This window comes from Pochonia chlamydosporia, assembly GCF_001653235.2.
Source record: "Pochonia chlamydosporia 170 chromosome Unknown PCv3seq00009, whole genome shotgun sequence".
In the NCBI taxonomy this organism is placed as follows: Eukaryota; Fungi; Ascomycota; class Sordariomycetes; order Hypocreales; family Clavicipitaceae; genus Pochonia; species Pochonia chlamydosporia.
In genome coordinates, this window is record NW_019154044.1 from 767,329 (window position 1) to 794,459 (window position 27,131).

The 27,131-nt window shown below is 48.4% G+C and overlaps 11 protein-coding genes across 11 annotated transcripts; 6 read left to right on the plus strand and 5 right to left on the minus strand.

The window, feature by feature from the left end:
• Positions 1–652: 652 nt before the first annotated feature.
• VFPPC_10767 (AIF-like mitochondrial oxidoreductase (Nfrl)) lies at positions 653–2,358 on the plus strand (the record flags this gene model as incomplete). Its single annotated transcript, XM_018289079.1, has 2 exons — positions 653–872; positions 950–2,358. The coding sequence occupies 2 exons, from the start codon at positions 653–655 to the stop codon at positions 2,356–2,358; spliced, it is 1,629 nt and encodes a 542-aa protein (XP_018138267.1).
• A 524-nt stretch (positions 2,359–2,882) lies between these two features.
• Positions 2,883–3,636, plus strand: VFPPC_16795 (hypothetical protein; the record flags this gene model as incomplete). The annotated part of the gene is made up of 2 exons (XM_018294548.1): positions 2,883–2,951; positions 3,001–3,636. 2 exons carry the CDS (start codon positions 2,883–2,885, stop codon positions 3,634–3,636), a joined length of 705 nt encoding a protein of 234 aa, XP_018138268.1.
• A 184-nt stretch (positions 3,637–3,820) lies between these two features.
• Positions 3,821–5,966, minus strand: VFPPC_10768 (alpha-1,3-glucanase/mutanase; the record flags this gene model as incomplete). Its single annotated transcript, XM_018289080.1, has 5 exons — positions 3,821–4,074; positions 4,135–4,835; positions 4,907–5,244; positions 5,319–5,735; positions 5,811–5,966. The coding sequence occupies 5 exons, from the start codon at positions 5,964–5,966 to the stop codon at positions 3,821–3,823; spliced, it is 1,866 nt and encodes a 621-aa protein (XP_018138269.1).
• Positions 5,967–9,770: 3,804 nt separating this feature from the next.
• VFPPC_14823 (hypothetical protein) lies at positions 9,771–10,115 on the plus strand (the record flags this gene model as incomplete). The annotated part of the gene is made up of 2 exons (XM_018292591.1): positions 9,771–9,912; positions 9,970–10,115. The coding sequence occupies 2 exons, from the start codon at positions 9,771–9,773 to the stop codon at positions 10,113–10,115; spliced, it is 288 nt and encodes a 95-aa protein (XP_018138270.1).
• Positions 10,116–10,252: 137 nt separating this feature from the next.
• On the minus strand, positions 10,253–12,083 carry VFPPC_10769 (dimethylaniline monooxygenase; the record flags this gene model as incomplete). Its single annotated transcript, XM_018289081.1, has 5 exons — positions 10,253–11,330; positions 11,385–11,673; positions 11,733–11,792; positions 11,858–11,989; positions 12,050–12,083. 5 exons carry the CDS (start codon positions 12,081–12,083, stop codon positions 10,253–10,255), a joined length of 1,593 nt encoding a protein of 530 aa, XP_018138271.1.
• Positions 12,084–13,853: 1,770 nt separating this feature from the next.
• On the plus strand, positions 13,854–14,532 carry VFPPC_10770 (endoribonuclease l-PSP domain-containing protein; the record flags this gene model as incomplete). Its single annotated transcript, XM_018289082.1, has 3 exons — positions 13,854–14,018; positions 14,131–14,279; positions 14,370–14,532. The coding sequence occupies 3 exons, from the start codon at positions 13,854–13,856 to the stop codon at positions 14,530–14,532; spliced, it is 477 nt and encodes a 158-aa protein (XP_018138272.1).
• Positions 14,533–14,735: 203 nt separating this feature from the next.
• On the minus strand, positions 14,736–15,589 carry VFPPC_14824 (glycoside hydrolase family 75; the record flags this gene model as incomplete). The annotated part of the gene is made up of 3 exons (XM_018292592.1): positions 14,736–14,996; positions 15,095–15,433; positions 15,491–15,589. The coding sequence occupies 3 exons, from the start codon at positions 15,587–15,589 to the stop codon at positions 14,736–14,738; spliced, it is 699 nt and encodes a 232-aa protein (XP_018138273.1).
• Positions 15,590–17,513: 1,924 nt separating this feature from the next.
• VFPPC_10771 (flavohemoglobin) lies at positions 17,514–18,773 on the minus strand (the record flags this gene model as incomplete). The annotated part of the gene is made up of 1 exon (XM_018289083.1): positions 17,514–18,773. The coding sequence occupies one exon, from the start codon at positions 18,771–18,773 to the stop codon at positions 17,514–17,516; it is 1,260 nt and encodes a 419-aa protein (XP_018138274.1).
• Positions 18,774–19,481: 708 nt separating this feature from the next.
• VFPPC_10772 (2-nitropropane dioxygenase precursor) lies at positions 19,482–20,555 on the plus strand (the record flags this gene model as incomplete). The annotated part of the gene is made up of 1 exon (XM_018289084.1): positions 19,482–20,555. The coding sequence occupies one exon, from the start codon at positions 19,482–19,484 to the stop codon at positions 20,553–20,555; it is 1,074 nt and encodes a 357-aa protein (XP_018138275.1).
• Positions 20,556–22,068: 1,513 nt separating this feature from the next.
• VFPPC_10773 (4-carboxymuconolactone decarboxylase) lies at positions 22,069–22,585 on the plus strand (the record flags this gene model as incomplete). Its single annotated transcript, XM_022428730.1, has 2 exons — positions 22,069–22,282; positions 22,362–22,585. 2 exons carry the CDS (start codon positions 22,069–22,071, stop codon positions 22,583–22,585), a joined length of 438 nt encoding a protein of 145 aa, XP_022284078.1.
• Positions 22,586–23,029: 444 nt separating this feature from the next.
• VFPPC_14825 (FAD-dependent oxidoreductase protein) lies at positions 23,030–25,018 on the minus strand (the record flags this gene model as incomplete). Its single annotated transcript, XM_018292593.1, has 1 exon — positions 23,030–25,018. The coding sequence occupies one exon, from the start codon at positions 25,016–25,018 to the stop codon at positions 23,030–23,032; it is 1,989 nt and encodes a 662-aa protein (XP_018138277.1).
• Positions 25,019–27,131: the final 2,113 nt, after the last annotated feature.

The window sequence follows — 27,131 nt, forward strand, 5'->3', positions numbered from 1 at the left end:
TCAGCCAGTGAGCGTCACGCCATTGTCATCACATCATGACCAGGCAGGAAAGGACCAGTGGGAGCAAGCTCCCATGACCTGACCTGATCTGACCCAGCCAAGCACGCAAATGGAAAATGGTGTTCGTCATATCTGCCCGTGGAACTCGTCCTGGCTGGTCCATGTCAAGGGCGAAGCTTAACTTGCTCCAATGGCATCGAATTATCCCAGGAGCCTCTCCACAGCCAGCATGTGTTCAGCAAGATGTTTGGTTTGGTGCTCACTCATGCTTTGGCTGACGGAGCTCAATTGTCCTTGAATGTGACATTGGTGACATACTCAATCCTCCCCAAATATATGCCAACCATCTGGCGGCACCTGATTCGGCTCTTCACTTCTACACGATCCCAATCGCGTACCTGACCTGAATTGAACACAATCCAGCATTTCCAAATAGCTACGCGCTTCGTTTGTCAAATCCGTCCCTTTCCCTCCTCATCACCCTCGTCGCCATTCGTATCGTGTTTTCTCTTTTCAAAAGCCCAACTCCATTTTCCTAGCTAGGACGTCATCGTATATGTTACGCATCGCACCCCGCCTCACCACTCTGTTTCGTCCAACTCGTGCTCTTCTCTCTGCTCAAGCATTGCATTTCTCAACCACCACTCGAGCTATGGCCCAGGAATTTAAGCTCAAGGACTTGACGTCCCTTTCCTTGTCGCCCGGCTCCAAACAAGAAGTCGAGGTCGAAGGGATTGACGGCGGCAAAGTCCTTCTGGTCAATATCGGCGGCAAGATTCAAGCTCTCGGAGCAAAATGCACACACTATGGAGCACCTTTGGCCAAGGGTGTCATTTCTTCAGACGGCCGAGTCAAGTGTCCCTGGCACGGTGGTATGTGATGCTCTCCCCAATTGAATTTGCCCTCGTTTGCAGTGTCACGTATTGACCACTACCTGTACTATTTGTAGCCTGCTTCAGCACCAGCACCGGCGATGTCGAGGAAGCCCCCGGTCTCGATGCACTCCCAGTCTTCAAGGTCGCCGAACGTGATGGAGCCGTGTACGTCACAGGCGACGAATCTGCAATCAAGAGTTCTCGAAGAAAGCCCAATATTAGCTGCAGTGGAGCTTCTACAGGAGACGAGAAAGTGGTCATTGTCGGAGGCGGTTCTGCTACGTTAGGAGCTGTTGAGGGTTTGCGTGAAAAGGGATTCACTGGTGCCATCACTGTCATCTCGAATGAGGGCTACTTTCCCATTGATAGACCTAAGCTGAGCAAAGCGCTCATGACGGACCTATCCAAGCTGCAATGGAGAGACAAGGGCTGGTTTGAGAACAGCAACGTCGAGTGGGTGGAGGGTGAAGCTACGGCAGTTGACTTTGGGAACCGCAAGGTGACGACTAAGAACGGACAGAATATCTCTTACACGAAATTAATCCTTGCTACCGGAGGAACAGCCCGCACCCTACCAGTCAATGGCTTCCGCGTTTTGGGAAACATCTTTACACTGCGAAATGTACACGATGTGAAGAAGATTGTGGAGGCAATTGGTGACAAGGGCAAGAAGATCGTTATTGTTGGAGCCTCCTTCATCGGCATGGAAGTCGCCAATGCCACCTGCAAGGACAATACTGTCACGGTGGCAGATATGACCAAAGTTCCGTTGGAGCGTGTTTTGGGCGAAAAAGTTGGCGCCGGCATTCAAAAGGCCGTTGAGGCCAAGGGAGTCAAGTTTCACTTGGGAGGCGGCATCGAGCGAGCGGAACCATCAACGTCAGACCCGTCTAACGTTGGCGCCGTGATCCTCTCAGATGGCACGAAGCTGGAGGCTGATCTGGTCATTCTTGGTGTTGGTGTTATGCCCGCGACAGAATATCTCAGAGACAACGCTGTGCTGCGTCTCGAAAAAGACGGATCGATCCAGACGGATGAGAACTTCCAAGTCTCCGGGCTCAAGGATGTCTATGCGGTTGGCGATATTGCCACGCACCCGTATTCAGGACCCGGAGGCGAAGGTAAGCTAGTTCGCATTGAACACTGGAACGTTGCCCAAAACTCCGGCCGACACGTGGCAAACCATATTGTGAATCCATCTCAAAAGCAACCCCACAACATTCCCATTTTCTGGTCGGCACTCGGTGCGCAGATGCGATACTGTGGAAATACGGCGAATGGATGGGACGATGTGATTATCCAAGGCGATCCTGCTGAAGCCAAGTTCGTTGCGTACTACACCAAGGGCGAGACGGTTGTAGCCATGGCCAGTATGGGCAAGGACCCGCTCATGTCACAGTCTTCCGAGCTGATGAGACTGAATAAGATGCCGTCCAAGACGCATATCCAGGATGGTGTGGATGTCATGTCTGTGGCAACCTAGTGGGAGAGGGGATGGAAAAGGCTTTACGACTGATTGAATCTACGTACTTAGCACATTGGAGCTCTGAATTGTGCCCAGCGAGCTTGCCAGTGATAATTTTGTGTCCATCCTGTAACATGCAGCTGGGGCTATTGATGTGCCAAAACCCTGACATACCCCCCACAATGTTGTGAATAACTTCACATTCCATTTTATTTTCACGTAGGGAAACCGTGAATCCGTAAAAACTTCAACGCACCTTCACCAAAGTCGTATTTGGAAATAATCGTGCGTCATCTTCAGCCGTTGACAAGGGTAGCCAGTAATGGCGTACGGCAGTGCCTACGGATTGGACGAATTCGAGTGGCGCCTCGGGTTGTAAACGGAAACGAGATATACGTGCTCATTTACAGCAGGCGATGAGGCGTAGGGAATTGACATTGGCGATGGACGAGATGCATATAACATGGCATCTTGCCACTCCTCAATACATGAATCAACAATTTGTGAGACGTCGTTGACTGTACAAAAAGGTTGATAACAACATGGCACCAATTGGCTCGCTTCATACCCTCTCTGGGATCCCAAACATTATCCATCCTAAATCACGCCTTGTAAGCATCAAGTCCCAACTACCTCACCAACACTCTCTGACAGCAACAGGCCATCTCCACAGCAGCAGTAACGAACCAGGAACTCACCGTCCCACCAGGATTCGAGTTCGGGAAAACGAACCGCACGCCCGAATTTCTGTCCAAGTTCCCGCAAGGAAAAATCCCGTCCTTCGAAAGCTCCGACGGCGTTCTGGTCACTGAAGGAAACGCCATCGCCTATTACATTGCTGATATTGCGGCTGCTCCTGTTCGAGAACAGCTTCTTGGTGGGAATGCTGTTGAGCGGGCCAAAGTCCAGCAGTGGGTGCATTGGGCTACGCTGCACCTGTCGGTGCCGTCCGAGACACTACTCAGATGGAGATTTGGATTCGGTGTCTACGATGAGAAAGCTGAGGCTGAGAAGGGGCCGGAGTTTAAAAAGGCCCTGGATTACTTGGAGGATCAGTTGAAGGGTCGGATGTGGCTGTTGGATGATGTGAGAGAGGGTAAGGAAGGGTTTAGTATGGCAGATTTGGCAGTTTCAGGTGCCCTGGTGGCTCCATTCGTGGTTTACATCGATGAAGACATGAGGAAGGGGTATCCGAATGTTGTGGATTGGTTTAAGAGGATGCAAGGAGTGGAAGAGTTGAAGACGCTGATGAAGCTGGACTTTGTTGAGAAGAGAAAGGAGAGACCTGATGCTTGAAGTCATCACAGCTGGCTATGCTCAGCTATGTTTTGAGTTACAGGAATGGGATGGCTGAGATGAGATATCACAGTTAACGAAGCAAATGAAGCTAAAAATTGCGGTCAGGAATACACGTTTTGTTATTTTCACGCTTTACTAACTAAGTATATACTCTGTTCAGATGTACATGTATGTAGGTTGCTTAGCAGCGGCGGCAAGCAGTGTCAGGGCAATAGCCATGATTGCAAGTGTAGCTGCACAGGCCCTTGTATCCGTCACCCTCGCCAGGAAGAGGACATCCGTTGGTGCCAGTCTCGGGAGGAGGTGCAATCTGGCTGCCGTACGAGGTGCACTTGCAAGGTCCTGGCGGGCAATATCCGTAGTGGCATGCGAAGCTGCAGAGGCCAGAGTAGTTGCCGCTTTCTCCGTCCGCGTTGGTTCCGCCGGTGCAAACCTCTGAGCAAGTTGGTTAGTCAAGTGTTTTACTTTAAAGAGGCAGAATTGGAAGAAACTTACGGCCACCAGTGGGGGGACTTGTGACAGGAGGCTTGGTAGAGGTGGTGGTACTGGTGGGAGGCTGTCCGCCAGGCGAAGTGGTTGTCGTGGTGGTTGTACCGCCTCCGGGAGGATTAGTTACAGGAGGATTTGTTCCCAGAGAAGGTTTCGCTTCGCAAGTAGTGACGTGAAGACCGATTGTCAACGATGCCAGGCCATGTGGTAGGAGAGGATCGTTGAATCCTGCCGGGAGAGTACCGACATAGGCATTAAAGTTGTAAATGCCGCATGGACAAACGTTGGAAATGTCCATCAATGAGGTACCAGACAAGACATTGCTTCCGCCGCGGGTAAGAGAAAACTTCTGCTGACCGACGCCAGCCGGGACAGTGAAGATGTGAGCACCGGCAGGGGCATTCTCGGTTTTAGACTGACCACCGGACTGGACAGTAATGGTTCCTGGCTGGGTCAGGAAGGATACGACGTAGACCACGTCGTCCATGGTCTGCCAACCATCGGGTCTGCCCATGAAGTAGTTTCCGCTGCCATTGTTTGCGGGTCGTCCGGCGGTGGTGTCGGTTGAGTCACAGTCGAGAGTGCGAAGAGTCCGGCGGTACCAGTAGATGATCTTGTCCTCCCTGATGTAGTTGTTGATGGACGTGGCACCGGCCTTGTAGGCGGCAATGAAAGGCTTGGAAAGATCCAACCAGCCATCGTGAGGCCTGGGAGGTAACTCGATTAATATACAAGATGGCCTTATTCGGTTCCAGAGGAAGGTTAGAGGGAAGCTTACATGTCATTAACCCACTTTGAGTTGCCGTCATCATAGTGAGGGGAATTGAGAGGACCGACATAGTGAGACTCGCCGTAGTCATTCCAAGTGACAATCTCAAGCATGGGGAATCCTTTCTGGAGAACTTGGTTCCAGCGGTCAAAGATCAGCGATCCACCGGGGAAGACCCAGTTCTTGCTGTAGGAGACTTCGGGACCGAAATGCGTAAAGAACCAAGGAGACACGGGTGCCATGTATTTCTTGTTACCGAGCCAGCTTTGGTACGAGTTGTCTCCGTCTGCAACGGTGACGGTGTGGCCATTGGATGGAGCCTTGTTGTTGCCGTTGTTGTCCCATCCCTAGAGATTGAGATTGTTAGCAACATTAACAAATCATTTATGATGTAGTTGATAGAGTAAATTGCCAAACTCACCATCCAGTTAAGAGCACCGTCAATCTTGTCTGGCGAAGACTGCCCGGGGTGGAAGTTGGGAACAAAGTACACATTCGAACCAGCAGCAGATCTCATACCGTCGACATCGAGCCCGTCACCGGCAAAAGAAGAGGCAAAGACACGTCCATCGACGAAAAGCTGGGCAGGTCTGCTGGCATATTGGGCAATCTTTCGGCCGACGCCGCCAGCATCACCAGGACTCCACCAGTTAAAGTCAAAGGAGATGAACACCTTCATGCCGTTATTGGCAGCAGATTCATATGCGTATCCAAGCTGCTGGTCAGTGTACCCATCAACACCAATGTTCAGCGCAAAGGCGTCAATGCCGGCATCCTTGGCCCGTCGCATATCGTCATCGTAGTCAGAGGCGCTGGTTCGGTCACCAACGATACCAATCTACACCGTCTCGAATTAGCCTCTCACTATACAGCAATTCCGCATACGAGCTGATGCAAGGTTCACGAAACTAACCATGAAGTGGCAAAAGACGAGGCGATCCCCAGATGCAGCGCGAACTTCCAGAGGAGAGATCTCGGGCATTGGAGAAGCTTGCGTCAAAGACGACAAAGCCGCTGCAGCGAGCCATCCCACGCCAAGATGGTGGAGGGCACTGGAGATTGAGAACATGGTTTCCGATAGGATGTCCCTGTCACTGGGTATCCGACAGGCTGACGTGGTGTTGTTCTCAGTTGGATCTCAGAGATGATCTACTGATCGACAAGAATCCTGCCTCTCCAACTTATACTTTGTCTCCGGATCGTCAGTCCCTTTAAATAAGAAAGGAAAGAGAGGTGCAAATCCCCACGTGGGATGTGATGTTTCTCTTTTCCCCTGCTGCGCATCATGGTGTACTCTCATAACCATGTTCTCGCGCAGTATCTCCAGAAACTAGTTACCAATTCTTTGAACCGGATGATTTTAGCGGAAGTTGAGGGTCCTTTCGTCAGCCATCGGACCGATGCAAGCAGGCAATCGGGCCACCCGTACATCACCACCAGCATGTAGTAAGGTAGCATCGACAGCGAGGAGCCGGCCCACGCTAACCAGGAACGACATTCCGTCTGCAGCTGGGATCTGGATGATGCCCGCATGGATACTAAATGAGAAGGGGTTGCAGTTTGGCGGAAAAATTATTGCGCAAGTAGGAGGCGAGTCTAGCAAGTTCCTAGTAATAACCGTCACCATTTCATTGTGTCTCACAACACCTTCAAACTCCGAGCCGAGTTAAGCCGGACACGATAGAGAGTCACAAGTCCTTATTTTCCAAATCTTAAGCCGCTGTATTTGGCCCGTAGATCCGGATCGTCCGGATGCCTATATACCGATCATATAGCATGTTTCTTCTTTCGCCATAAGTTGTACGACCAAACCTCGAGTTTGCCGTCAGAACACGACAACTTCATCAACAAAGTATAACTCACGAAATGATCCCTCGTCACCAGTCCATTTCCCCGCAGTATTACCCCAAGTTATCTCCAAAAGCGAACAACAGACAGGGTTTCCCAGGTTCACCCTGGTGCCGCTACCTTTGGTGGCTACTGAGTTGGCATTGTTTTCATGCATGGGGCCAAAAGATGAGGCTTTTAGATCTGGGGAACGGGCCGAGAGCCTGCACAACGTGACGCTGTCGCTTCAATTGCTCGCTAGAATTCCACTGCCGAGCCAGTGAGATTTGGGAGCCTTGGCCAAGTTGTGCCATTCACAAGCAGAGTAGAGCGCCACAAGGATTCGGAGGCCCAATGCAGTAATATACCACTGCAAACTGGAAACTGGGCTTTCTTGGTTCGTGCCTGCCCTCCAATTTAACCAGACCATGCATCAAGTGCGTATGGCTTGCATTGAAACAAGAAATAAAATACCATTGCAGAAAGGGCGTCTCGAAAGTAAGGTTATGCGAAACTTAGGTTATATGCATTTCTTCACGTTGTTTCCCCAGATATAACCGCCAGAATGGTGATTGGCTGTCGAAGTTATCTGGTTTGGCTTGTAACTACGACTCTACAAGTATCATCAACTCAGATAAGTTGTGGTGTTCGTAGCCGTGACATCTCTATGAACTGGGGAAATGACATTAAATGCACACCAGGTTCTTGGCATTTACTATACTTTTCTTTTTTGTAGCGTGTAAGAGCATGCTGCACATGCGGAGAGCTTGTGGGGATATAAATGGTAGATGAGATAGCACGGCCGAACAACGCTTTTGAAGGGACTCTTTGCGCCAACCTTTCTAAACATCCCTCAGTTCATTTAGCCGGAGTGACACTAATGGAAAATATATCTGGTTCAATATCGGAAATTTTCAGTATAGCCTCACGTACTGCCGAGATGACCCCGTTCCACATGCCCGAAGGCGATGCTTCGGGCTCGATACACTTGGGCATTAGCTGTTGATTACTTCGGATAATTTGTAATAAGGTAAACTACGGTTTGACTCAATAGTTTTGACTGAAGGCAAATAGACCAAGGTTTGCACGGTTTCCAATCCAAGCATCGGCAAAGGCGATATGGGGACAGTAGGTGACGCAAGTCTAGACTTGAAGGATACTGTAGGATGCTCACCGACACTTAATCTGAAATGACCTCAATGTATTCAAACTACTTTTCATACCTTATTGTCATAGGGGCAGCGCGTCTAAGCTGAAAATAGCATTACTCGGGCAAAAAGCTGGTGGTCCCTTTCATTCTAGGGTAGGCGAATACTCAGTGGTGTTCTTGGTCTTCATTGTAGCGATTGATAAAATGCTCGTTTTACTATATACCTTGATAGCCTGCAGGCCAGTTAGTTCGTTCTTTCGTCTTGAATTGATGTAGTTGTGGTATGTTGATGTGAGATGTGCGAAGGTTGGGACTGTTAACAGACTTGCTCTTGACACTCGCGATGTGGCTGAGTATACGAAGTAAAGAATTTCGCTATGCCTAGCATGAGCGAGTTGGTGACTGGACTTGTGTAATAAAAGCAATAAATGCACGAATACCTTAAGTTGAAGAAAACTCAGGCTGTATATGTGTATCTTCATCCGTCGGATTGTTCCTAATTTTCCTCCAAAATATTGGGAAAGCACATTCACTACATGCTAAGCGTAAGAAGTCGAGCTCAAACCAGAAGCAGGAGCGTGGTGCCTCCCAATAAGAATAACACAGCGGCATTGTGTTACATTACATCCAAGATCAGCAGGTCAGGAAAATAGAGAAGGGGCTGAGACAGACTCTATTTTGGTCCACCCGTGTCGGCTGTACATCCGTATTTCTCGGGTATTGCTGACTGAAGCTGTCGATTGCCACCTTATAGCTATTAGTGTCTGGGCTGAACCAGCCGAAGAATTGGATAGGACCATCAGGCTTCGCAAGATAAGTAGAGCCATTCGCTGTGGGGAGTCTCGTGTCTCGGGATGTGCCTTTTTGTCCTATTTTGGTGATAAGATTACGCCTTGCCAGGCAGGGTCTGACCGCCGATCGGGCACTTCATCCAAGGATACCGACTTTAGTCCAAGGGCACTCGAGATTATCGAGCAAGACTGCCGCTATGGATATTGCCAAGTGCCGATCTTGCGAGGAGCGATGACGGTTGAGGGCCATTGACGCACCCCACCGCCAATGGAGGTTGAGCCTCCCAGCCAAAGCATCTTGTTTTGTGAGATTGGACCTATTTGGCAAGCCATGCGACTTATTATGATTGACGAACAAATCTTACTTGATCACTGTTCGACTCATAACCTCAGTCCCTAGGAAATGTCTCTTCACTAGAGTTTGAAGGAGCTGATATCCTTTATTTGGGACAACGCGCCATCCAATCGGTCAAGCGATTATTTACGATCCCGAAATAGACAATAAGACGGAAAGATAGCACTGAGATGAAACCCTTGGCAGTGGGCTGCCGATTCTTGAACTGGCAAGATCTGCTGGGAACCCACTTAGATACAGTATAAACCGAGAAGAAACTTGCGGATGCCATGCTGGCGATAGGGCTACATGCATGAAAGCGTCGACTCCAATTAAAGGCCCATGTTTTAGCGCGAGAGACCACTTACTTGGCTGTTGCTATTTCCTTGCCTGCAAGGTCCCGATCGGTGAGCAGGTGGAACAGTGACGACAAGGCCGATTCATGATCTTCATGAAACTTTGACACCACATTGGAGGATGACCTGCCCTCAGGCGACACGTTGAAAGGAAACTCGGATCGTGCCCGCAGTATACGGTCTGATCCTGAGCAGTCATACTGCAGTGAAACTATCCGATGCTTATTCTCGTCCAACAGCTAATTTTGGTAGTTGCAGGAAAGCTGTTACAAGACGACGATCGATGGAGGAGATGGTTATATAAAGACGTACTACCTCTCCATTTCATATTGACCATTCCAGCAAACTTTCAACAACCTGAACAAGCACACAACACGATTTACACATTTATCAAAAGCCGCAATCCTTTGTCAAGATGAAGTACTCTGCCATCATTCTTTCTGCCGGCCTCGTCGCCACCGCTGCCGCCAAGGATGTGTCTGTCTGCAAAGGCACTGGATTCACGGAGTGTATTCCCATCACCTCTGCCTGGACCTGCGACAACCTTGAATCTAAAGGTAAGTTGAGTGTAATGTACCGTTCGGTGCCGATTCAAGGCTGACATGTGAATCAAGACGGCCGTCCATTTGTCTCTGGAAAGGTTACATCATGGGGATCTTGCGACATCTTTAGCAAGAGTGGCTGCACGGGTATCTCCAACACTGTTGATACTGACGGCTGGTCCAAGTTTCCTTTTGACGTCTTGTCTATCCGTTGCTAAGCACCACGATACAGTGCTGTTTAAAATCTTGTACTGCTAGAGGGTGCCTGGTTCTCGCAACTTCAAGTTAGACACATATAATGAATACATTATGATGGTTTTTAAGATACGATGACGTAATGGATAACGCCGCTCAATTAGTTCTTATCTGGATCGCTACTTTTGTCCTTGATCGGGAATATCTTGACCAGTTCATTTTGGTGAATGATCTCTTCTCTCGCACCGTCCCACGTCTTCCGCTTACCAGTTTCAAAGTACCGAAATGCGTGAGCCGTCTCGACGCCGTGGTTCATCAGATTATACATCTTTCGGTCTTTGAACCAGAACTGCCATCCTTTCCAACCCCAACCCAGATTCTCCATGCCAGTTCCAGCAGCCTTGTGCAGCCAACCCTGAAACTCCCATTGCTTGACGGCCCCTACGCTGGTTGTGGGATCTAATGCCCACCTTCCCGCGATCCATTCTTGATGCCTGTCGATCCAACTCTCCATATCTCGTCTTGACGGTAGTTTCTCTACACCACGCCAGGCGTTGCTAATGGCCATTGAGGTAACGTCAGCAAACGAGAACCCATTGTTCTTGCCATATGCAGAGTAGCAGAGCATGACACATGAGTCGGCATAGGCGGGCGGGAAGAGATTCATGTATAACCTTCGAATCTCGGGCCCCTTGTAGTTGTGCGCTGTTGGTTTGCTCGTCTCAACGAACGGAGCCGATTTCCAGTCCGCCATATATCCCGTACATAGTATCACGGCATCAATATTATCAATGACTTGCTCGTTGGCGAACTCGATCGAGTTTGGGCCCAAGAATTGTTTGATACCAGGAAGCGACTCGACTTTCCCGTCTTTCAGAAGATCGTAAACAGTCTCCCACGTTCCTGGGAGAACAAGACTCAGAGACGGAAAAGGCTCCAAGCCCAATGATGGATCGAGCTCGCCGAAAATGCGCCGGGTAAACCATTTAATTGCAAAGTCGCCTAGCCAACGGGCGAGTCCTGGTACATGCTTTTGCAAAGCTTGGGTAACTTGTCGGCGACGCCAAGTGATGACGAGGTCTGCCGGTACGCCATTGCGGTACCGACGAACGGGCAAGGCCCCTCGGCGATGAGCAACCCAGATTTTGGATGCGTGAGGCAATAGATCTGGGACAATGTCTCCGGACGTACTAGTCAGACCCAGCACTACAACCCTCTTCCCTTTGAATGCTTCTGGGCTTGAAGTAGGGTTAGCATCTGGGACGTAAGTTTCAGTGGCACGTAACGCTCACCTGCGATACTGCTGGCTGTGCAGAATTGTGCCTTTGAACTTGTCTTGCCCTTCAAATTTGGGAATATTTGCTGCTGTCTGGTAGCCGTGGCAAAATGCAACTTTGTCAAACTCCAAGACTTCGATCGTGCCAGCAACTTCGATTTCGATCCTCCACCTCGTGTCGTCTGGATTTCTGCATACCCTTTTCACATTTGCATTAAAGACAATGTCTTTCAGGAGGTCGAAATGAGACGAGTATTCTTGCATAAAGTCCTGAAATTGCTCAGGCTTCATGAATGTCGGGAAACCTTGTGGCATTATTAATGCTTGGGCTTCGAGCTGCCGATTGTTGGCAGGCATCACTCACGGTCAGGCATAGGATAATCGGAGTATCCGCAGGTGAACTTGCTTATGTTCGCTGAGGTGCCTGAGCATCCCAGTTAGATCTGTGAGGCTTCATGCAGCTATGGGTGACTCTTCGTTTTAACTGACAAGGAAGTGCTGTTGTGTAGTTGAGATTGTCGGAGTACGCCCATAGCCCTCCGACTCTATCACGACGCTCATACACGGTGACCTTGAACCCGTCATCTCGCAGTGCTTTGAGCATGGACAGCCCAGACGGTCCTGTCGACGATACGATTAGGTACGAATGCCTCTGATGAGTTTCATGCGATCATTTCTCACCAGCTCCTATGACGGCCACGGTCGCGCCGGCCATGATAGCATTCAAGCGATTAATATGGATCAAGGGCATCCAAAAAATGGTGGAACAGGTCAAGGAATGATTCCTTCGCGGCCAGGAGCGTGATCAATAAAGATGAGCCGTCACACAGTCATGTCGACAGGAAACCCAACCTTTCCTTTTATGGTGCTGCTGACGCAGACTCACGTTAACAGGATGTCAGATTATGGCGTAGTTTCTCAATGTGCTGGACGCGTATTATTCGCATTCGAGCCTCATTGCCGTCCTATCCGGACCATGCGGCAGTCGTGTCTTTAAAAGTTTCTCATGGAATTCGACGGTCTGGACGGGGTCACTGTCGGCTCGAAATATGTTACAATAGGACGGGTGACCATAAACCGCATTGGATGCGATCGAGCCACTCCTCTGCGTAACACGTACTTCCGATTAGTCCATGAATCTCATCATGATCCACGTTGCAGAAATTGTCAAGACATGGATATGGGAAAGGTAAATGTGCAAACGGCCTCCGCCTCTTGTTCATCAGTGAAGATGAGACCTCACCCGATGTCTGTATAACACCAGGCTGCTGTCTGGTACCACTTGAACTGATGGCGGCTACGTCGAAGGTGTTTTCGAGGCTTCTGCTGAGCATGATGAGCTCTACGCACCGATTGGAGCGCGCCGCATTGAAACGCAAAACGTTTTGAGATGCCAAGGCCTTCGGATCACAATGTGATTCTCGGCACCTGGACGAGTGCGATGTCGTAGAGTGTTGTCGGCTTTTTGATACAGAGTCATCAATTCATCTATTGAATAGTCAATTGTTGTTTATGAAAACAGGCAAAGCACAGCTGGGGAGGATGATTATTCTTGAACACAAGTATCTATCTTGAGTTAATGCTCATTTCTTCTCAGCAGTCGAATGATGGGAGCCATGGCCGCCCTGTACGGCGAGCCGCTTTCACAGCCGGCACCGACCAAGTCAGTTGCAGGGAGGAAGACTTGTCTCTCATGCACAAATTCTTCCTAGACAGGAAAATCGAGTCTTAGACGAAGAGCATGCATTGTCATTACCTTTGTTAGCATTTTTCGGAACTCACTTTGCCTCTTGGTCATTGATGCACAATTCAGGGCATCCACAGCCCGATTGCCACTTTACTTTCATGCTGGGCGACTTTCTGTAAAAAAACAAAAGGCAACAATTTCCCACCGAATCCTATTTGGGACATAAAAGACAGATAACTAGAGCATTCTAGCACTGGCACAACATGTTGTACGTCGGGTTGACCCCGTTTTCTCCACGTCTCTTGGTAAAGCATGAACAACTTATCAAGGTGCTCCAAATGAGACAACAACAAAGTGTGGAAATATCTTTGTAATGGGTTTTCTGATTCTTCATTACCTTACGTGTTCCACTATGAACATTGAGTCCATTAAACGAGTGGTGACGTTACCTCAATGTGCCATCACCAGCTCCTGTCATGTCACCCAGGCGTGGCCGTTGAGGACACTCACGAAGACCCAACTCAGTACATATGTAACCTGGCAAAACTGTTGTGGGTCACTGTAGTTATGAAGGTAAGCCTCTGGGGCTTCATCTTAGGGAGTGGCTGCTAGTTAGTACGCTGCTTAGTACGCAATTATCGCTTGCTAAGCATCGATGTAGCCCCTCACGGTTGAACCAAATAACGCACAACTGTACAATCTGCTTTGAGAATAATTGAGTTGTGACAAACCACGATATACAACATACGCCTCATTATTGCCTCTTAAAAGCATAAATAGGTAGTTTGAGCTTTTACCATGTCAGATTTACGTTTCCAGGTGGTCCGAACCGATGAGGCTCCTCCTCCGCTTCCGCAGTTTTCCCAAGCTGTCGTGCACAATGGCATGATATACTGTTCTGGCAATATTGGTGCATTGCCAAACACAAATTTTGTTCTAGTTCAGGGTACAGTGAAAGATAGAGCTGTGAGTTACTCAGTGGCATCAAAATGGTGATTTCGATTGTCCCAACTGCGGCATGGAAGAGTTGACATCCTCAACCTATGTGCCAACTCGGAGGCTAATACACCAATAGCGGCAAGCCCTTAAAAATCTATCAGCTGTGCTCGAGGCGGGAGGGAGTAAGCTTGAGAATGTTGTGAAAATGAACATTTACATCACCACTATGAAAGACTTTGGACTTATGAACGAGGCCTATGACGAATTTTTCACTTGGCCATCAAAGCCTGTGAGTGTTATGCTGCCTACAGTCTTTTCTTCTATCGGCTTCCGTCATTGTCACTTCTGTAAGTGGTAACTAATACCCTTTGTTAGGCGCGAACATGTGTTGCTGTGCATGAGCTACCTCTCGGGACCGACGTGGAAATCGAATGCATTGCCCATCTTAATTAGGCGTTATACTTTCCTCAGCCCTAGCTATTTAGGAGGCCTGTTCGAGTTGTCACTAAAAGCACCTGGCATTCTTTTCTTCAAGTAGAGCCCCGAAAGCTACAATCACAAAGATGCCCAGCGAGCCAAGTTGCGTCGGCAGATAATATTCGTAAGAGTACTTGCTTATTAAAGTAACTACATCACAATTTTTACAATTTTAAATTGAATAGCAATACTACTAGCCTTCTCGAGCTTCTCAACCTGGAACAGCAGCCACAACCTGTCGTCTCTCCAAAATCATGAATCAGTCTAGGCTGACAAGCCTGCAACTAGCTTGTCTCCCAACGCCTTGATGCTTGCCTCGAAATCCTGCGTATTCTTTGTTTTCCAGTTGGCACCATTCTTGCCTGGAACAGCCTTGTCGCCAGCAAAACCAATATACATGACATCCTTAGCACCGTGGCCGTTGTCGCCAGTAAGGTGTTCATTTGGGAAGCACAATTTCGCCAGAGCAATAGAGGCTTCTCCCGTGGTTGGCTCTTGATTCGTGTCTCCCCAGATGCCGTACCACTAAAATTGAATGCGGATATTATTATTCCAAATCACTAACATGTTGGCGCAGCTTTTGCAGCGCTGGCCTGTGAGCTTAGCTTTGGGCTGATACTCACCACTTGGTTATTACAAACAACTGCCATGACAGATAGCGGCTTCATTCCATATTTCTGGGGATTAAAATACGGCGCCTCGTTGAAGACAACATAAGGGTGAATATTGGCATTCAGATCGCTAATACCATATGACTGGACAGTGTCTTTGAATGATGTCTCGCCATATCCGCTGGGATCATTAGAACAGGCACCAGCTTTGTCATCGGCGCCGTCACAGTCAATGTCCATGTTATCATAGTTCCCAGAGCTTCCCTTGAGAAACAATGCGTTGGGAATATCTCCACAAAAGACTGCGCCGCTGGAGGACTTTCCAGATAGTGCCTTCTTACAAGTACCAGCCTGTCAAAGACATAATGTTAGTCGCCTCGAAACTACAGCTTCTGAGACCAATCAGACCTTATGGGCATTGTAAATAGCCTTGAGATTGGCTGGTAGTTGGTACGCGGAAGCTACTCCGCTGAATACCAATGCTGTGTAGATGGTGCAAAATCGCATTTTGAAATAAATCTTAGTGTGCTCGAGAAACAATTTGTTCTAAACGAAATTTCGAGGCAATTCCATTCACGAGAAACAAGCTCAACTTAAATAGGAACAACCCCCAAAGGAAAGATACTAGAAGGTCAATACCATTACCATCGTTCAACTTGATGCAACTCTGTAGAACGCATATATGGAGACGCGGCAATCGGGAACCTAGCGGCATCGTGGAGTGCTCAATCAGGAAGGTCTGACTGGTACTGAGTTTCGAAGGGCTAGCTGGGGACTGGTGGAAATAGATTTGAACCTGACGAGGGCGAGCTCGGTCCGAAGACCCTGGTTCAACGTTACTCGACTCTATCCTCTTCGGCAACGAGTTTACGTGGGGGAACTAAAATTCTCTAAGATTTGCAAGGCATTTAAATGGCTTCTAGGCTCTAGCGTCGCGTCGCGTTGGCTAGCTTCAAGCCAGCTGTTGACATTCATATCTATTAGTGGTTTCACATCTTAGCCTGATCGAAGGCAAGCGGTCGTCAAATCGTCACCACCCTTTCAAAGGGTACAATCTTCATTAGCCGTGGGTAATGATGTCACGGCTAATGATATTAAAATCAAGGCGGAGGTAAAACGCATGTCAGTGCTCAAGAGATGCCATGTAAGGGAAATGAGCTAACTCAACTGTGACAGCAAAGCTAGCTCGGGGTTCGAGATTTGCCCTCCTGCAAACTGGAAAGGTGCAATTTTTGTACTCGATTGATCTGCCATGCCACTGAATATAACAATATGCGACTATTCAGTTTAGCAGACAACTTATAATGGAGGTGGAAGACTCAGAAACACGAAATTGAGGTATTGTAAAGCCGCTATGCTGCACTCCTTCATATTGGTTGGGGCGGAGTAGATTCCATATCCGCACTGTTGATTTGACGGAACCCGAGCTGATAGTGTTGCTGTTTCATTTTGGTTAACTAGTTGAGCCGTTGATGGTGGTTATAGTGCATCGACTTAAATATATCCCGGCAGTTTACCTGCACTCTGAACCTGTTGCACGACGGACGGCGATGGTGGTATGAGTGAGGCGAGCCTCTCTACCCGAGTAGTGCTAGACAATATAGTACAATTGCCTCCCACACGTATGCCTCATCCCCTAACTGTATTGGCGGAAATTGGTCTGTCATTTCATTGGTGGGCCAAGTTGTTTCATTGAACATTGGTGCATTAATGTTTACAACTTTTGCTGAGATTGAGACCATCATTTCTACTGGTCTAAATGTCCATCTTGGTAGGAGCATTTTGAGGAGATTTCTCACTCCCTAACGGCACGAAGGACCGGAGAGTCCTGAAGCAGCGGATGAGATGTTTGGATGAGAGCACGAAAGGCCACAGCGAGTCTTTGGTAACCAGTGATGAAACACATTGGCAAAAGACGGGAGAGACGCATCCAAAATGGTCGAAGGACCTCACAGTTGAATGAATGAGTACGGATCTCCTAGTTCTAACAAAGCACTATCACTGTGGTTGTGGCTACGGACAGGAGACTACACTCGTCGTGGCAAGGTAATCGCAACGAAGGGCATACCAGTCATGGCATTAACGAAGACAGTAGAAGAATCAGGGAATGCTGTGAGTAGAGACAGGTACGTAGAAAAAAAAAAATACGCAGTTGAACGCAGGAGGGCTGCTGATAGGGGTTGCATCTCCAGTACTAGATTGACATGAAATGAAGCAGGGCTCGATAACATTTCACGGCGCAATCCAAATGACTTATAAACTTAGTCTAAGTGGCCTGGGTCCTGGCAAAGGCGAACTGGCTTGTTGGAATCTACAAGGGGATGCAAACAGGAAAGGCATCGAGATGAGGAATTCGACGAATACGGCAACTTGTTCAATCTGATGGACCAAAACTAAATAAACACCCGATTTACGCACAAAGGCTGACATCTCATATACCACCAGTTCCGAAAAGCTCCAAAGAAACCCTCTCAAGCTTCACACCTTGCGCAGCCAGCCAGTCCCTTGTTTGGACCATCCACTCCGGCGGGCCACAGATGAAGTATTTCGTGTTCTCTTTGTCCAGACGCAAGTGGGTACTTCGATCAAGAGTTTCCAAATTCATCCGCCCTGCAAAGCTGTACTCATCACCCTCCTTCACGTTCTTGATGAACAAAATCGAGGTCACAGTGGGGTGGTCCTTCGCAATTGAGCGAATGTGTTTCCCGAAACATACGGCTCCAGCGTGTCGCGCGCCATGGATGTATGATACGGCCCGCGACGGATTATCTGACTTCAATATTGAGTCTAAAATCGCTACTACTGGCGTGGCACCAACACCGAGACTGAGTAGCACGACGGGTGTCTCAGCGCTCGCAGCATCATTGTCGAAGAAGAATAAGCCACGAGGCGGGCTGAGTTCTACCGTGTCGTCGACTTGATACTTGTCGTAAAGAATGTTGGATATAAGCCCAGGTACTTTGCCTATGGAAATATCCTCTGTGCTGGCATTCGCAATTGTGCTCCCCCGTTTGACAGTGATCCGAAGCTGGTTATGAGAGTCAACAGGCGCAGAGCTGATGCTAAATTGCCTACTCTGCAAAAGGCTATCGACGCTAGGAACCGGGATTTGAAGCGAAATGTATTGTCCTGGAAGGAACTTGGTCAAGGGCAGCCCGTCAGCTGGCTTCAGATGCAGGTTGAAGACGTCCTCAGAGTCGTGCGTTTTGCCCGCGATTCCAAACTTACGCCACGACTGCCACTGTTCACCGTATTCATTGTAAAGCTGCTCTTCGCGCTGGATAAAGATATTGGCTAGCTGCTGGTAGGCTGCAATCCAAGCATCTTTGATCTCATCCGTTACGGCGCCACCGAGGACTTCAATAAACGCCTGCACGAGGAACTTTCCTACAATAGGATAGTGCTCAGGCTTGATGAAAAGCGAGGCATGTTTTTGCGCTATTCTCTCAACAGCCTGATTTAGTTTCCCCAGATCGTCGATATGAGCCGCGTATGCGAACACAGCATTAGCTAAAGCTTGTTGTTGTGCCCCAGTCTGTTGATTGCGTAGAGAGAAGTAATTCTTTAGTTCGGGATGGGCGGCCAGCAAGTTTGTGTAGAAGACGTCTGTAATTACCCTTCCGTGCCCTTTGAGTATAGGTGCAGTTGACTTTACGATTTCAATCTGCTTTACCGAAAGCGGCAAAGCCATGTTGAACGACGGGAAATTGTGAAGAGCGCGGCAGACTTTCAGGCGCAAACTAAAGATGAATCCGTTGTCCTTTTCAATATTTCTACAACATCGACTGTTACATCCATTTGAGCATCATTGATCACTTATTACGGCATTATCTGAGTCTTGTTTCGAAGCCTTTGAAGAGCCTGTGCTATTCCACACAGTCTCCGCAATTGGCCAACTTGTCAATTTGACACACCAAAGAAGGCAATTAATGATGGATGACACATTGTTAGGCAATAAAATACACATGTCACATTGTAATGACTGTGAATGCGTCTCTCCCGACCGGTCCCGTCATACCCGCTGAGCGAATCGGGAACAGCGCAGTATGCTGTGGAATATTGGGCCGTGAGAACGCCACAGCACTTTTTGATGAGATGTTAGCCTTCTGCTGGCTTGTTTGCGGAGGTGGAGACTTGTCTGCATGATTTACAAGCCAGTCGCCTGATGTCATTCATACTTAAGTCCTGTTCCACGACAGTTCAAGTCTCAGCGAGGTTGCTGTCATCGAGTTTTGCGGTTTTCCATCCGGGACAATCATACGGTAAATTCAAGATATTCTTCGCATGTCTTACTTCTACGTACAAAAAGGGTGAGACTGTTGAAATAGCTTGCATTGAGATTCTGGATCGTTTCAATTGAAACAAACAGCAACTCGGCACCTACACGACCAGTTCAATCATGGCAGCCCTGCTTCGAAATGAGTGCAAACAACTCCTCCAAAAGAGCTTGCCATGGACAAAATCACCTCTAGTTATAAGCGCACCGATGCGGGTGATGACGGGCCCAAGCCTTGCAGTGGCAGTCTCATCTGCAGGCGGCCTCGGCTTCCTGGGACCAACCATAAAGTCAGAAGATGTATTGGTAGATCTCGACAAGGCTACTGAGCTCCTTAAAACCTCCTCAATCCATGGAAACGCAGGCCAGTCGCTTCTCCCCATCGGAGTCGGGTTCCAGGTTTGGAATGGGGATCTCAAGGTCGCCGTGTCCGCTGTCACCAAGCACCATCCTTGCGCTGTGTGGTTGTTTGCGCCTCGCAATGGACAGGCAGAGTTGAACGAATGGATCACGGCCATCAGAGAGGCTTCAACAGAGACCAAAATCTGGCTTCAAGTGGGCACCTTGAGCGAGGCGGTCGACGCAGCTCGCAGCACTACGCCCCCGGATGTCCTGGTGCTGCAAGGTGCCGAAGCTGGAGGTCATGGTAGAGACAAGGATGGACAAGGGACAATAGCCTTGGTACCAGAGGTATCAGATGCGTTGGGAGACTCCAAGATACCAGTGATTGCCGCAGGAGGCATCATTGATGGTCGCGGAGCTGCTGCCGCGCTTACGTTGGGTGCTGCAGGCATTGCCATGGGCACACGTTTCCTGGCATCCAAGGAAGCTCGTATCAGCAAAGGATATCAGGATGAGGTTGTTCGAGCGTCAGACGGGGCCAAGAATACTGTGCGTACACAATTGTACAACCACCTCCGCGGTACCTTCGGGTGGCCGGAGGCCTTCTCTCCTCGCACGGTAATCAACCAGAGCTGGATTGATCACGAAGCAGGAGTGCATTTTGACAAACTGAAAGAGTTGCATGATGAGTCTGCCAAGGCTGGGGATATAGGATGGGGTCCAGAAGGCAGACTCGCAACTTATGCCGGTGCTGCGGTTGGATTAGTTCGGAATGTGGACGATGCTGCTACAATCGTTCGGGAGGTTCGGGATAATGCCAGGGCAATCCTGACATCAGTAATAGCTCAACTATAGCGGCAGAAGTGAAATTTTTGTAGTATTTACCAACTCTAAGTGGTGATGTTAAGCTAAGCATAATGTGAAACTCCAGCGGATGCCGTGAGTAAGAGGCCATGCATTTGTTCGAAGGCATGAGGCATATGGCAGATTAAACGAAATCTCCAGCGCAAATGGACACAGTGAGACACAGGCATGCACCAGCAACTATGAGATACTCATCTACTTGTCTTTGGTCTTGCGATAGTCATTGGACAAGTTACGTGGTTCTATGCGACATCCGGGGTCAGAGTTGAAACCGGCCTCCACAAAGATGCGACGTTATATTTTGTAAATGCATGTAACACAGAATAATACCAAGAATTTCTCCAAATGATCAACCATGTTTTCTTGACACTTGCAGGTGGTTGTCTTACAACACCAGACATTTCATGCACATCCACTCATGACTTGTGATACACTTATACGATACCGCGCATAGTGACAGTCCAACACTATTTGAGATGAGATCCCATGTATTTTATACATCTTGACGTGGTATTCGTATTAGCAGATCTATAGTCATTAATCTGGGACATCATAAGGTGACTGTTGTGACTTGATCGGTCAACTCTATTTCTAGCATGAAGTCCTTAAATTGACACCGACGTTTCTGTCTCATCTCACCCGTCACTTAACTTATAGAGAGTCCTCAGATTGGATAAATAGTCTGAATTGAATCGTGCTGTGAGACTAAGACCGCTGACACCATGGATGATCTTTTCCACGCTGTCGCTGTCACTAGGCAAGGCTCTTTGAGGACTCTTTTGTGTACCCATTCACTTGAATCACCTCTTCTGGCACTTTGCCAACGTATATAGGTAGCACAAGTACCAACAACTTTATGCGCTTCTCCACTTGCCCAAACATCGGGAGTTGGTGCGTTGTTCGTCAAATCCATGACCTCTCTCAACCCAAGATGGATTACATCGGCAATGTCATTTGCTATTATTGCCTCGTCAGCGTTGGATCGAGTAATTACTGCATATTGCAAGTCTTTCCTGCATGGATGTGGATCTCCCGAGGTCCATCTCATCGGACAGAACGGATAAAACGGTTCACGCGGCACCCCATCGTGATGATCCACCTCGAACTCATGGGCAGCAAGGGGAATGGGTAGGTACTTTGAGCCAAGGCCATTGAACAGTCACCAATAACCTACATTCTCGTGTGTCCGATGATGCAGGTATACGAAATGACCAAGCTCGGCTCTCATACTAATCCCGGCGTCTGTGTACATGTCTATAGCATACTGGAGGGTCAGAGAGGTCAGATGGGCTCTTCATCGAGAGAACAATCATCGGATGTTTTCTTAAATATACGACAGACACTTGAAGGTGTTTCTTAATACGATATTCTGATCCACAGGCTGTAGATGATGTTAACACAGCGCGTCCAAGCCAAAGATTTGAATCAACGTCCACGCTGAGTAAACGGCTCCGACGAAACCGAACTGGTCTTCTATTTTGTTAATCAAGTCAAAGTAATCGAAATGTCTTCTGATGAGATGATTTCAGAACTTCACCGCCGACTTTTTGAAGAGGGACTAAAGGTTCGAAAGGAAGTCCTCGGTACCGAGTATGTGGAGAAGGCATTGGAGCAGTTAACGCCATTTACTCGGCCGAGCCAAGAGCTCATCACGGAATCAGCCTGGGGCAATATTTGGCAGCGGCCCGGGCTTGACCGTAAGCAACGTAGCCTGTTCAGTAAGTCCAACCTTCTGGCGGATCCTTGACTGTACATCCGGATCTACATCCGCTGACAGGTTCTCGTACATCTTGATAGCACTAGGATTGCTCATCGGTCAGGGTGCCTGGCATGAACTTGCCTTGCACACTCGCGGCGCGATCAACAATGGTGTGACTGAGTTGGAAATCAGAGAGGCCGTTTTGCATGCTATCATCTATTGTGGTACTCCATCTGGCATCCAAGCTATGCAAGTTGCGCAGAAAACCATCGATGGCATGGTCGAGAAGGGAGAATACAAACGTCCAGAGAATGCTTTGTGAGGATGGCGAATAGTATGTTGCCCATGTAGAGCGAACTGCTTTTTGGCAACTCTAAGTGATGCTCTGTGATAAGCTACATTTGTTGTGATCGACATGAAGATGGAAAACAATAGGTGATCTGGTACACCTCGATAAATATTTCAAGACGATCCATTTGTGACTTAAACTGCAGCAAGTGCTGTACATACGCCACGCTCTGCTGACTTGAAACAACGATGGGATTTTTGTTATTTTTTAAAAGAAGAAACTAACGCCCAAATTTTTGACCACATTGCTATCAATGACAGAATATTTTGCCACGAAACTGACTTCGTCGTTGAAACCCATAATTATCAGCCATAATATCAATTTATCCCCATTTCCAATATAGCTCTGCCCATGCTGCTAACCATTAAGCGATACAAGTCCCCAGCCAGTACTTCATCTCTACTGGCCTGCTGCTGATCAAGTTGCCACCACCATGGGCAGCGACGTTGTCTGCAAAGCTGGCTCGTAAGCCTGGCGCATCTCAGACCTCGCGGCCTGAAGAGCAGCTCGTGCAACTGCATCCGTATCCGCAAGAGTGACAGAGTTCACACCAGGTCGAGCTCCAGCGGCTGTGACCCAATGTACTCCTTCTGTAGGAACACCAACAGCGAATCGTCTGGGGTGAGCTCTTCCCTGAGCATCAATGATGTGATACGGGCTGTTGGTGATGTCCATGCCGCCAGTCTCGTAGCCGTCAAGAATATGTGGACGGCATTGACCAGACTTGAACATGCGGGATAAAAGATCATCAGCAGTGTGTCGAAGGTTTGGTTCAGGCAGACGAGCTTCAATAAGAGTTGTAGCTTGCACAGTCCAGTTGCAAATGCTTGGCGACGACGCCTGCCAAACTCCATCCTTTGCATGCACTTGTAGCTGCGGACCAAGAACCTCCAGCACTCCGGCTTCCATGAGAGCTACCATTTGCTCAATTCGCTGACGCGGCGGGCCAATTGATAGAAATGCATTGAGTGGCGTGTACCAGCGATCCAAGTGGTCTCTGTACGACGTCCCTTTTACACCGTCATGATCGACAATAAGACGCAGTTCGTTGCGAATATCTCGCATGACATCGAGAGCTGCCTTCAAAGGACCATCGAGATTTCCCAAGGCTGCTTCTTTAGCATCAGTTTGCAAATATCCAATCATCCACGACTTCCATGCCTCCGCCGTGGAGAAGGTGCGGCTACCTTGGGGTTTCTGGATGCGTTCCCAGGACCATCTTTCACCCTTGGATACCCCAAACTCCTCAAGAAGTTGAGCTTCTTGGCGGCTATTATGAGGTACTGCGAGGAACCGTTTGCGAAAATTGAAAGGAGATGTGGCTAGGGACACGCCGTTTTGCCGTGCCCGTAACAAGGCTTCGTAATAGACAATCTCTACCTCTTTAGCGGCCAAGGGCCATATTTCCTTCAAAAAGTCTGGAGCGTGGCCCTCTTTGGTACGCTTATGAAAGCCAGCAATAACATCGTCCGTAAGAACAAGTGGCATATGTCGACCAAATGCGCCTTTGGCATTATCACCGCGCGCATGATATGGAATTCCACGACGAGAACCGGCGAACATGTGAGGTTCATTTCCGGAAGGATGATATGCTAGCTGACCGTTTGATGAGACGGAAAACCTCCCGCCACGCCCAGTTGTCAGCAAAGCCATGTGATCAAAGAAGTTGAGGCCAAGTCCCCGGAGCAAGACAGATTCACCCGGCGCAATGACCGAAAGATCAATATCGGCCGGGTTAGAGGGAGGAAAGTAGCGCAAAGCATTCTCACTTGCATAATTGCTTAGCTTCTGCAACTCGGGGTCTGGGCGAAGGGGAAGATGCCCCTGAGCCAGGACAACTGCAGCCAGATCGGGCAGGTTTTCCCCAGTAGACAGAGTAAGAATTTGGCTTCCATCCACAGCTTCATTCACGCGAACTGCAAGAGCAACATGAACTTGGATTCTGATGTTGAGGGGCGCTCTTCTGACCACTTCCGCGAAGACCCATTCGAGGTAACCGCCATACTGCGAGCGAGTGGCATAATCATCCGGGCCAAGTTCAGGAATGGCTTCTCGCGCCCAGTCATATAGGCTAGGTCCAGGTCGAATGGGTCCAGCACACACAACACTATTATCTGTGAACAAGGTTACCTGTGAAGTAACGGTGTTCATAAGAAGCTCTGATGACTGGTCTATGCGCCAGACCATGCCCGCACCTGGCGGAGATGGGTCAACAATGTGAACTGTGAGCTCTGCGGCAGATCCAAAGATCTCTACTGCTGAAGAGCATAGGCGTTCCAAAGCACTTGTCCCCCTGGGACCGGCGCCGACTATAGCGACGTGTACATGGTTGTCTTCCCCCACGTTTCCAAACTTGAGTGAAGTTATGCCAGTGATGGGTGACTTAAATGTATTTGACGCCGTCATAATGAACAAATGATTGACAGAATCAAGGTCAAGAACAATATTCAAGAAGTGACTCAGGGTTGGGTCTAATTGCTTGGGGAATAAGACAGACCAGTTTGTTGAAAATAAGCTCTGCCTCGAAATATAAATACCTTCATGTAAGACAGAGAACAACAGGACAACGCGTAAGTCTCACAACTGAAAGCATACACCGAGCTTTTCGGTCAAAGAAATGCCAAGATTGTCGTCGGCGAAATCTTGGCTACAACCCTACATGGCTAATTTTACTGGCTAGTATCTCCGGGCATGGACTGAAAGAATCATTCGATGTAGTACCCGAGACACGAATGGTTGACGCAATGGCAGTTCCGTAAATGTATCTCCTGCAAGTAATACTTGTCATCTCCGATGTTTGTCATTATGAGGTTTTGTTGCCAGCTAGCTCAACAAGACATATGCCGCCGTATGCATGACCCGTGCCAGCAAAAACCAAACTATACAAACGTTGGCCGTGATATAACCACCGGTGTAACAAGCCACGAGTCATCACAATTGTCCAAAATCGGAATTTGCTCATCAAATGCCAGGCCGTGCTCTCCCCCTCCTCTTTGGTGTACGTAATTTGAGATCCGACATGTGAGCCAAGTGATTTCACGCTCTAAATTTGTAACCTCAGCTGGAAGATGGCTAAGCGCCGTGAACCTATCGTGTTTTGCACCAGTAACGACAACAGAATACATTGGTCCTTGATATCTCGATATGAAAGAACGGCTCTCATATTGGGAAAGTAGAATCCGATTTCACCCGGAGAGAAAGGCTCACGATCTGCATCTGAAGTCTGACAATGTCAGATCATCGCACAGGCCGTGGCACCTCCAATGATGTGTTGTTTTGGAAGATCAAGAGGTGCGCCACGGCTTCAACGACTCTTCATGTTTTGGAATGTGATAGGAAGACGAGAAACGGCAATGTCGTACGCGGTCACATCCCGCAACCCAAAACGTCCCATAGCTACATAAAAAGGCATGTGGTGTGAGCTACTCTTAATATTGTCATGTGTTTGGACTTGAGTCTCCCGTGTGGAGGAGCTATTGATGTATGCCAAAAGAAAAGTGGACAGTTTAGTTGACTACATTCCTGCTACTACTTGCCAAGTCTACTTGTGCAATCAAACATCAAACAAGGTATTAAAGGATCAACCCATACATACATAAATACTTGGTTAGTGTCTTGGCACCAAGAAGCAGATTTTTTTTTGTGAGTCAAGGAGTTGTCGCCGACCATTTATGAAGAGAACTTCTAAACGCTGATCGCACAGCCAAGAAGCAATGAAACTCGAGCCACCTGCCGTGCGAGCAACCTAATTTGTTAAACTTTACATGTAGTAGCTGTGGCGAATTATGCGTTCCTAAATGTCAAGCCTGCGTGCTACAGCATCGCCGCGATGTCGTGGTTCCATAGTCTTGGCAAACCCGGCGGCCTAACAAGAAACAGTGTGGGGTAAGGACAATAATAAAGTTAAGAAACAAGCTTCTATTGACACTAGTGCTCATGAGGCGTTCTATAGGATAGACATGAGCGACCGATTCAGATGAAGCCCATTGATCAGCAGTATCACAGTAGCCACTGCGAGCTTGTACCCGGGCCACGGCCATCATGTGTATGTTATTCTTTAGATCATGATCACTACCGACCGGATAGCACAGAAAAAAAGTAAGCCATGGATTATGAGATATTACTCGGATATGGCATCATCCACTACCATGTCGTCACCTATATTGCTGCTTGCTCGCTTGGCTCTTGTAGTTAGCCCTCCCGACGCGCGTCATCAGGCTCGAGACTGGTACAACGACAGTATCTCTACGACAACCGCCTGTGCAGCTAGCTTGCATGTTGGTACATAGTATTCAAAGCTAATAGCAGTTTGGTGCTGCCCTGATGCCTGCAATGGTATACATGCGAATCGCATGGGATTATTGAATGGGAACTTCCACTTTCGAGTAGTGAGATGTTAGTTTGCCGTAGGTGTGGTCAAGTATTCTGCATGAGGGTCTGTTTCAGGTGCGAAGGAGAATTCACTTGTTCAAGTCGGTTGCGTACGCATCACGTCACCTTTGTCGTTTTGTGCAACTTT